The sequence below is a fragment of the Oryza glaberrima genome, chromosome 8, assembly GCF_000147395.1.
Source record: "Oryza glaberrima chromosome 8, OglaRS2, whole genome shotgun sequence".
Classification (NCBI taxonomy): domain Eukaryota; kingdom Viridiplantae; phylum Streptophyta; class Magnoliopsida; order Poales; family Poaceae; genus Oryza; species Oryza glaberrima.
In genome coordinates this window covers 19,917,028-19,927,983 of record NC_068333.1, presented here as the reverse complement: position 1 = coordinate 19,927,983, position 10,956 = coordinate 19,917,028, and the positions used below count along the sequence as shown (strand labels likewise).

The 10,956-nt window shown below is 47.0% G+C and overlaps 1 protein-coding gene across 1 annotated transcript; it reads left to right on the top strand.

Annotated features, from left to right (window-relative positions):
* Positions 1-291: 291 nt before the first annotated feature.
* Positions 292-3,353, top strand: LOC127783183 (cytokinin dehydrogenase 11). The gene is made up of 4 exons (XM_052310418.1): positions 292-1,074; positions 1,159-1,443; positions 1,903-2,165; positions 2,502-3,353. Exons 1-4 carry the CDS (start codon positions 412-414, stop codon positions 2,845-2,847), a joined length of 1,557 nt encoding a protein of 518 aa, XP_052166378.1. The 5' UTR covers positions 292-411; the 3' UTR covers positions 2,848-3,353.
* The last annotated feature ends 7,603 nt before the right edge of the window (positions 3,354-10,956 follow it).

Sequence of the window (10,956 nt, the reverse complement as noted above, 5' to 3'; positions counted from 1 at the left end):
ATGTCTACGGATACTGTAGCTTAATGCGTGTGTAGAATTAGAATTTTTTTTCATGCGGAATTTTCATGATGTTGGGCCAAACTCAAACGGTATTTCAGTTTGCAGGGAGAGGAGATGCAAAAAGGTAAAAACGTGAGGAGAAATGTGGGAAATTTGAAGCAAAATTCTCAGCTTTGAACGGTTTGTTTTTGTCCTGGAAAGACGTGATGGCTGTTTTGGAGGTCCGCGTGTCCGCTCCATATAAACTCCCAGGACCCAAACTACCACGAGAGAGGCAGAGCAAGCGAGCGAGCTGCTGCACAGTGACATCACGGTTACAGAGAGAGCTTAGCTCTGCTCGGGCTCGGCTCAGCTCAGCTCAGCTGCAGAGAGAGAGAGAGAGAGAAACAAGAAACGCAGCGGCGAGCCAAGATGATGCTCGCGTACATGGACCACGCCGCCGCGGCCGCAGAGCCGGACGCCGGCGCCGAGCCGGCGGTGGCCGCGGTCGACGCGGCCGAGTTCGCGGCGGCGATGGACTTCGGCGGCCTGGTGAGCGCCCGCCCCGCCGCCGTCGTCCGCCCGGCGAGCTCGGACGACGTGGCCAGCGCCATCCGCGCGGCGGCGCGCACCGCGCACCTGACCGTGGCCGCCCGCGGGAACGGCCACTCGGTGGCCGGGCAGGCCATGGCCCGCGGCGGCCTCGTCCTCGACATGCGCGCCCTCCCTCGCCGCATGCAGCTCGTCGTCGCCCCGTCCGGCGAGAAGTTCGCCGACGTCCCGGGCGGCGCGCTCTGGGAGGAGGTGCTCCACTGGGCAGTGTCGAAGCACGGCCTCGCCCCCGCCTCCTGGACGGACTACCTCCGCCTCACCGTCGGCGGCACGCTCTCCAACGGCGGCGTGAGCGGGCAATCCTTCCGGTACGGGCCCCAGGTGTCCAACGTCGCCCAGCTCGAGGTGGTGACCGGCGACGGCGAGTGCCATGTCTGCTCCCGCTCCGCCGACCCCGACCTCTTCTTCGCCGTCCTCGGCGGCCTCGGCCAGTTCGGCGTCATCACCCGCGCCCGCATCCCTCTCTCCCCCGCGCCCCAAACGGTAAGCACCACACCACCACCCAATCGGAACGAACGACGGCCCAATCGCCCGGCGGCCGCTGACCGGCGAGAGCTGGCTCTGCAGGTGCGGTGGACGCGGGTGGTGTACGCGAGCTTCGCGGACTACGCGGCGGACGCGGAGTGGCTGGTGACGCGGCCGCCGCACGAGGCGTTCGACTACGTGGAGGGATTCGCGTTCGTGCGGAGCGACGACCCGGTCAACGGCTGGCCAACGGTGCCCATCCCGGACGGCGCTCACTTCGACGCCTCCCTCCTCCCGGCCAACGCCGGCCCGGTGCTCTACTGCCTCGAGGTCGCCCTGTACCAACGCGGCGGCGGCGGAGACGGCGGTGGCGACGACATGGACAAGGTACGTGAGCGAGTAGTAATTCCCACGCGCGGCGGGGGGCATTCCCGTACATGGTGTACTTTTCTGGGCGGATGTCTGCCTCCGTCGTGTATCCCCCCGCTGGATTCTGTGACGGGTGCGTGCTCTGCTCCTCCCGCGCGCGTGCCGCCAAACCACACACACCCCCTCCCCTGCCCCCACCCACACCCGCCGGTCGCTGCCTCGCTCGCGCCCAAGCCGGATCACGCCTCGATCTCCCGTGAGCCGGGGCGTGCGTTGGGCGTTGGCGTACAATGCGGCTCGCGCTCGCTGCCGCGCCCGTGACGACGCGGATCCCCTGTTTTGTACGCGCGCGGGCGCACGCTTTGTCGCGGTGGTGACGCGGGCTGCCGTTTCTCTGTTTCATTGGGGGGGGGGGGGGGGTGTCGTCTCGTGTCGTGCTGATGATGGCGTGTGTGTGTACGTGTGGTTGGTTTGCAGAGGGTGGGGGAGATGATGCGGCAGCTCAAGTACGTGCGGGGCCTGGAGTTCGCGGCGGGGGTCGGGTACGTGGACTTCCTCTCGCGCGTGAACCGGGTGGAGGACGAGGCCCGCCGCAACGGGAGCTGGGCCGCGCCGCACCCGTGGCTCAACCTCTTCATCTCCTCACGCGACATCGCCGCCTTCGACCGCGCCGTCCTCAATGGCATGCTCGCCGACGGCGTCGACGGGCCCATGCTCATCTACCCCATGCTCAAGTCCAAGTGAGTACTACTAGTATACTATTTGTTTATCTCCTGGGATGGGTTTTTGTTTAATCGGATAATTAATTAGCCCATTTGGTCCGTACTTATAATACGACGGGGGTTTCTGGTTGTCTTCCATCCCGTTCTGTTTTGGATTTAGCCTTGTCATATATCTGCCGCCATTAGGATTTAGCAGCCACTAACCCCAGGTTGCTATGATTGATGCAAATTCCTTTTTCTTCTTTTTTTTTTCTCTCTCTCTCTCTCTGTCTCAGTTTGCCGCCAATGCACGCACGCACGCACACGAGCTGCTAATTAAAACGCCCCCCTAATTAACACGTTTGCGTGTGACAGGTGGGACCCGGCCACGTCGGTGGCGCTGCCGGAGGGCGAGATCTTCTACCTGGTGGCGCTGCTCCGATTCTGCCGGCCCTACCCCGGTGGTGGCCCGCCGGTGGACGAGCTGGTGGCGCAGAACAACGCAATCATTGACGCCTGCCGGTCCAACGGCTACGACTACAAGATATACTTCCCGAGCTACCACGCCCAGTCCGACTGGTCGCGCCACTTCGGCGCCAAGTGGAGCCGCTTCGTCGACCGCAAGGCACGTTACGACCCGCTCGCCATCCTCGCCCCCGGCCAGAACATCTTCGCCCGGACCCCCTCCTCCGTCGCCGCCGCCGCCGCCGTGATCGTGTAAGAGACGGATGATCGACGATGGTGATTATGCTGTTTGCTGGGTTAATTCTGGATGATGGCGACGATGAGGATGATGGTGATGATGGGGATGAAGAGGAGGGATCGGGACGAGCACAATGATGATGATGATGATGATAGGGTCATTGTTAGGTACATTTGGGAGGGGTGCAAAAGAGGGGGGTTTCGGTTCGATGGGATGGACGACGTGTCAAGGGCAGTAGGGCCGGCGGCTGTGGCTCGGCTCTGCAGCAGGAGTTGCAAAAGGGAAAACGAAAGATGTAAACGTTTTCCTGCTCTCATTCTTTTTCTTCTCATTCCCCCTGGTGAGATTGGGATGCCTTTCGACGGTGACACACATCTCGTCTCGTTGTTGGGTTAAATTTTTTGGTTTGGGGGGGTTTGTCCATTTTGGAACCAAGCAAACCAACCTGGCCGCCCCGCCCGGCCCCCCCGTCCCTCCAAAATCCACTTGTAATCAATTGTTGTTGCCATCTGTACTACTCTCTCCTCGCTTCCTCGCCGTCCATAGCGCGCCATGCGTAGTACGTATGCTTCGCCCTCTCGACCTCTCGCTTATTCTGTTTCGCCGTAGCTTTCGCCCCCGTCCCACTCACCCCCCACATGGCAACCCCGCCCTCTTCCGGTTGCCGCCGACCGCGACGCCCGCTCGGCTCACCGGCGTGCGTGCGTGCGCGCGCGCGCGATGTGTTCGATCGCCACGTGAGGGCGAGAGCTCGCGCGGTGGCGCGACGAGCCGGGGAAGCGGACACCGCGCCCGCGGACACATCGAACATGACACATCGTTTTCGTTTTTGTGTGTGTGTGTGTGTGTTTCGCCCCGCGAATTTTTTGTGTGTGGACTAGTGTTGCAGCTGCGGTTACGGCACGATACTATTCCTCTGTCTCTCTCTCTCGCGCGCGCGACAAGATTCCCGCCGGTGTTAGCAACGTCTGCACAGCGACAGCAACGGAGCGGAGGGAAACGTCTCTTTTACAGTTACGTTCGTAAACGTGAATCAGATAACTAAATAAGTCAGTAATAAGAGAAATGAAAAATCAAACGTTGGATTGTGATCGTGTTGAGCCGGGTCGATCGATGGAGCTAGCCAACGAACGAACGACAAAAGGACGGGCCTACAATTGGTACTCCCTCCGTCCTATTATAAGTGCAGCTAAAAATTCCCGTGCCCAATATTTAACCATCGTCTTATTTGAAAAATTTATGAAAAAATTTTAAAAGTTAAGTTACGCATAAAAGTACTATTCATATTTTATTATCTAACAATAATAAAAATACTAATTATAAAAATATTTTAAATAAGACGGATGGTTAAAGTTGAACACTGAAACTATACCTATGTTTATTATGGCACGGAGGGAGAGTAGTATCTTGTAATTAGGGAAAGGATTATGTTTCCTGGCTGTCACGGCCTTGTCTCATACGGGGACAGAGCATACGCTGTCCAGTCGATTGCTGTGGACACGAGAATCCATGTCACTGATCCCACAACTGAACAAAAATTTTCATGTCGATTGGATGAAGCTGAGCTCGATCGATCCCAGCTTGTCTGCAGCAGCATTCACAGCGATCGCTGTTGTGCTACAGGGTTCTGCTAATGACACTGTCGAGGCCGTTCGATGATCCTAGTCGACCAAGATCAACTCCATGCCTTGGTCCCATACTCTCATGACGCCCACTGATAGTTTTCTTTTCTGTATTGTGAAAATTCAGAGACTTATCCCCTTGCAGCTAGCTAGGAATTAGGTACGTGAAGGTGACTGCTGGATAAATTTAGCTCCATATCAGCTCGAGTTAAGCTAGTATATATATAGCTCTCATCTACACTCGCTGTCTGCGTGCGTTGCAACTGAGAGAGAAAGTTCAGAAGAACCATCAGCCAGTCCAAATGCTTTGTTTATGGAGAAGTTGCAACACGAATTGAGCTTTTTAGGTGACAAAGAAATTAAAGGAGCCGTCGAGATCGATAGCTGGTTGAGATCGGCAAAGAGGATCAAGGATCTGCCGGGAAGATGACACCGGCCGTTTTATATTAGTCCAAGTGGTGACTTTCTGACAACGCAATCTATCCATCCATCCATCCATGAGTAGTGTCGAAGCTAGCTACCATATCCATCCATCTTTTCGAGCAATTTTATTTTTTGTCTTTTGGCAAGCTAAGATAATGAAAAGAAGAGGCTGCCGGCGGCGAGATCTGATCGATCCTAGCTACCGGTGGTCCGGCCACTTGGCCCGGCTCGTACAAAGCTAGCGATGGAGAGCGATCAACGTTGAGCTCGATTGATCGATCGATTGCTCAATTGTTTAATCACTCTCTAAGAAGGAAAAAAACGGCGGCTAGCTAGGAGAAAGAAGGAAGCACGGAATTGTCAAAGAGATTTAACAAGGGGAATGCGTTACTGTCGTAGATATAATTTTTAGTAGAGATAGTGGCTTGACTCGAGAAAACATGTGTCAAGTTTGTTTTTTTGCTCTTTATTCGATTGACTTGAACAACTTTAATTTGTCTTTTCTCAGTGCTATGAAAATCAGCATAGTTAATATTTAGTATGAACCACATCGGGAGTATGGATATATGAATCTGAAAAATCTTAGGTGTACATCGGTATGTATAATTTAGGAGAGAGCCTGACGATGATGGTGAGTCCACGTGCCATCCTAACTCTTTTGAGTTGGCGGGTTCTGTATGAGTTCACAGCTCTGGAAGGTTATTGAAATGGTGTCCTTATCCATGTTTTCTAACTTTATAATTTTGCTCTTATTTTTTAAAACCAAAGCTTGTGTTTATCCCTAGAGAAACGTCCAGGAGTTTTTTTTAGCTAGCTTCATAAAAGAGAACTGAACTTTTATGGTACAATGTACTAGACAACCTGGGTTCGAAGTCTCACTTCTTTTAATTATCTGATATTATGTACTTCCCTAATATTCGTCTTTTTTTTATTTATCCCTATTCCACCAAGAGAGCTTAATGGCGTAAAAGATCATGTCAAAATATGAGCAAAATCAATGTCAAGCTTGTTTTGCCCACATTCTTCTTATTGATGTGCGAAAATTCAAGTAAAAATAGAGCGAAATTCATGGCAAAAATATTTTATGTCAAAAGATGCCCAATATCACAAAAGTATTCATATATGTATGAAAATTTAATCCTCAAGTGCATAAGTGTTTTTGACACCATCAAGTCATCTTGACGGAATATGGGGAACACACGCTTTATTTAAAAGAAGAGAGAAAAATCATGAAGTTGAAAAAGATAGGAATAGGATCGCAATTGGAGTTGCAAAGGTAATAATACAATTGCTCCATAGGTTATTGATGTTCGGTTATAAATTGTAAGCTTGTCTTGAAATTTTTATAATATTTATTTGAAATCCACTACAACGCAGATGTGTATTGATTTGTCTTGCCATATATTTGACATGGGGCGTTTAAGTTGTTGTATCTATCTCAACCATTCAATCATGACTAAACATTCAATTTAGTAAGAAAATATTTTCTTGTTCCGCTAACAAAAGTCATGTACGGTGTTATCTGTGTCACTAATTTTTGTGGACTCACTTATTAAACTACTGCATTCATGTCATTGTGTACTCAAAAAATGTCATTTTCCACTAGTCAACGAGATTGATTGACGTGGCATAAACAATAACATGACATTTATATGTTGAAGGCCAATATAAAAATTTTCCACATATATGTGTGTACCTCGAACTAAATCATGATTTCTCACTTTTCATAGTAATACATTCCAAAACAAACATATCGTGGATTATCAAAGCAATAGTCCATACTATACTGATATTCCCTCCATTCACTTATACAATGTTTGTTACCCCTCCCAGTGTCATTTTGTTTTTCTATGCGAAGTAAATGGATATGTGCTTGTATGCGCATGGGACCGTTTGCATGCAGAGGGCATCACTACATCCCTTCATGCAGGGGCGGAGCTAGAACGAAATTGAGGGGGTTCAACTCACATATTTTAGTCTATTTTGGATTGAGTTTAGCTTTATACGGGTGCCTAAGTTTGAATCGAGGAAGTGTATATATGGTGAAAATTGATAAACTATAGCTGAAAAAATTTTTGAACCGGGTTCCTGAGCACCCCCCTTGATACACCTAGCTCCACCCCTGCCTTCATGCAAGGGATGTAATAATAATACGAAGTGTGTAACATCATACATATACATATAATCATGCAACTTTCACTCATTGAAAAGAGTAAGTCATTCAATAACAGAGAGTATCTTGTTACTACGATTTGTTTGAACATGCTTTCACGATTTCCCCACAAAACCTGAGTCATCAGAAACACATCTGAAAACATACTCGATCACATTGAACACACATGCCTGCAAAAAATCCATCTTGGGAAGTTGCCATCCCAAGCAGGGACGGATCTACGTACCATGGGGGCATCTCGAGCCCCCACTACCGACGTTGCAACCATAAGAGCCCCCCATGAAACCCCACAAAAATTTTATAGCATGCATTCATTAGGAAAGGGGCTATAGTTTTATATGGTTTATTCAGCCCCCCTATTATTTTTTTTCTGGATCCACCCATGATCCCATGCGAAACTCTGCTAAATAAGGATCGAGTTGTTCTTCTTGTTAGAGTACGCAGCCCGGCCCACCTACCATAGACCACCCAGATCACATTGGGCCTGCTCCACCACAGGCCCAATCGGAGCCACAACTTTAGGTCTTGGGTCTTTTGGATTGTGTAGGTCCAGGACCTAAATTTGTGGCTCCGGTTAGGCCTGTGGTGGAGCAAACCCAATGTAATGATCTCGGTGGCCCATGATTGATGGGTCGGGCTACGCACTCTAACACTTCTTCTTGAATCCCCTTTTCGAAACCACCCCCTCCCACCCCCACCCCCACCCCCACCCCCACCCAAAAAAAAAAAAAAACTAAAAGCTCGCCGCGCCAAATGGCGAGCAGCTATTCACTCACACGTTGCAATTCTGAAGGGACCATTAACCCATTTTCGACGATCGATCATCAGCCCGTTCAGTCCCAGCAAGCGCCCACAACTTTGCGAAATTGATGAGAGAGATATCATCCCGGGGCCGGCGGGTAAACGTGTCACGCAGCCATTCATCGGAGAGTGGAGGCAACTGCGTGTCTGAACTCTGAATGAGCGAGCTAGATAGATAGCCTTCGACAGTGGCAGCGTAACGCTCCTAATAATGCATCCTGTCGCATGATGATGATGCTATGATTGTAGTCAATGCAGCCATCGATCGATCGCTGCATGCATCCGGCCTGATCGATCTACTGTCGTATACCTGTCGATGAAACCGATCGCTGGATCGCTGGGAGAAGGCCAGCTCGCGGAACAAACAGGAGGGGAGAGCGAAAGATCTTTTCTTGCTTTTAATTCCGTCCTCACATCCAGCGACTTCTCTTTCCCATATGTTTGCTGGATGGGGAAACTATTCTAATCCCTCGAGGGGATGTTCCTTCATTTACCTAAAAACCATCTAAACGGTTATGAAAAATTCTAGAAAAATTTAACAACATTCATACAACACATATATATAACTCCACAAAATCTTAAGTCCAAACTCAACTCATACGTCGAGATATAAAAAAGACAAATTCAGCATATGAATAGTAGCGTACTGTTTATATCTAAATTTGTCTTTTTTGTTTCTCGATGTGTAGATCGAATTTGAACTTGAATTTTGGTGGATCAGTAGGTATCATTATACTCTACATTGTCAATTTTTTTCAGATTTTTTCATAACTATTTATATCGAATTTGGAAGAAAAAGATATACGAGGGGATATCCCCTTGAGGGATTAGAATCTATTCCCTGGTGGATGACCTAATTGAAGCAACGAGTCCCAAGTCTTGCTTCTACTATTGCTCAGCTTCCTTCATTCGATCATGTCTTTGTTATGACCAGAATTGCGTACTTGCGTATCGTCAATTCCTGCAGTCATTGGATTGGCAATTTGGCATGACACTATTTCAGCGATTACTCTTACATGTCACATGACTTTTTTTTTCAAAAATTTCAATAATAAAGTTGCTTTTAAAAAAACATTAATCTGTTTTAAAATCTTTTAGCTAATGCTTATTAATTAATAATACGCCAACTCGTTGCTCCGTTTTGCGTACCATGATAAAGGGTTCCCAAATCCTAACTCTCAACACCGAACACAATCTACTTTATAACAATATATATTTTTAAGGAGATATGAGGACAAGCATATAATAGAAATGGTTTACATCCTCGACATCTGACGTGAGGCACACAGACAAACTAAACTAGTACTCCTAGCTAGCTAGTAAGAAAATTTTGTTTCTTAAATTTATCTGACATGCAACATATATATTATGTTGGCGATTTCTAAGATTTTTATTCCCTCTTGTAGCTAGCACAAAGATATGTCGACGAATTTCAACCTGGCAAAAAAAATGCAAGTAGTGGGAATATTAGGACCACATAGAGCGCAGGTACGCTTTCACTAGCAGCAGTTCTACCTGCATCAATCAATTATAGTGAACAGTAGTTTGATAATCATGGAAGCATTCAAGCATTGCTTTGGCCCCTACACATGCAGGTTGTCCTTCGACCTTGAGAGCTGGTGTTCAGGGACCTGAATACCTGATCATGCCTTACCCATTCAGTTATGTGCTTTTCTCACTCAATTGAAACATTCACTTCATTATGTGGATATTTAATTTGTTTCCTGAGTTTTTTAAACAGATAAAACTGCAAAATAAAATCCAACAATTTACATTTAAAAATAAATCTTTAGCTGGTAACATGCAACCTTGCATAGGGTGCAAGCCGCAAATATAGGGCCATATTAATATTGAAACTACATTAGCGCCCGCCTACAGGAGAACCACCTAGCATTCCAAAACATTACAACACCGCAGTTTCTTCTATGAGCAATAATATTGTCCTATAATGATAGTATGCACTGCATAGACAAAAATACATATTATGCATGACGTAGACAAAATTACTCATAGTTCAACTATCATATTTTTTAAAAGCATTTAATACTTAATGCCTGTGGATTGTTGCAGTATTTAGCAGAATAAAGTCCAATTGGCTCTTCATGATTTATCATTATCAAAGTGCTAGAGTTCAACACAATGTTTAACATAAAAAAACAAAATAAAGCATTATGCCATGTGCTTATGATTAATTAAGTGTACATAAAAAGTATCAAGATTTGTCATGTGAAAGTGACATTAGTAGATTTTTCATGCACAATGCATGTCATCGTACTCACAAAGGATCTCTTTCTTATGAATATAAATGAGACTAGAAAAATTAATGGTCCAAGGTGTGCATTAGAGACTTTTATTGATGTTCTAAACAGTAAATAAAAGAACCAGCACTACTTCACAAATACCACTAGCTTTTAGCAATGACAATGCAATCATGAATCGTATAGTATGATGACACAAACACACATACTCATCTGGTATATGCTGATCTGGGACTTGTGACAAGACTAAAGCTACCATCACTCACTTCTCATCTGGTAAATTGGCACCAAGTCCTACACTATGGGGCCAACTGCCTTTTGTGGAGTTGACCTCTGCTCTTGGCATCCAATTCTATCACTTGCTATGTGCTTATTACTAGTTACTACTAGTAAGCAGAAAGTGGGAGTTGTCAAGTAAAGAATAATTCCGACAGGAGCAATGTTCTTTGGGGAAATAATGTCATGATTTTTCACGAAAATAAAAACAGCTGATTCTTGCTCTGTGTGTGACAAGACATGGGCTGCTATGGGACTGGAGGCACATTGTCGTGTTTTTCATGTCTCACAAAAAGGGACGTTGAAAGCAAAGATGTGTGGATTTTCCAGACTTATTCTTGTGCCGTCATTCACATTTTATCTTCATCGTTTGGTCTTCAACTTATTCGCTGCAACCAAAATTTAAATTTTAAAAAATAATTTAGATTTGATTTTAACTTTCTTGTCGTAGTTTATATTTTTCAATGTTGCCTTTTAAGACACTCAAAACACATATATAATCGGATATCTACTTTACACAAAGTAAAAAAATACTACTTCAAATTGGATTTTGGTTGAGTAGTATTAGAATGGC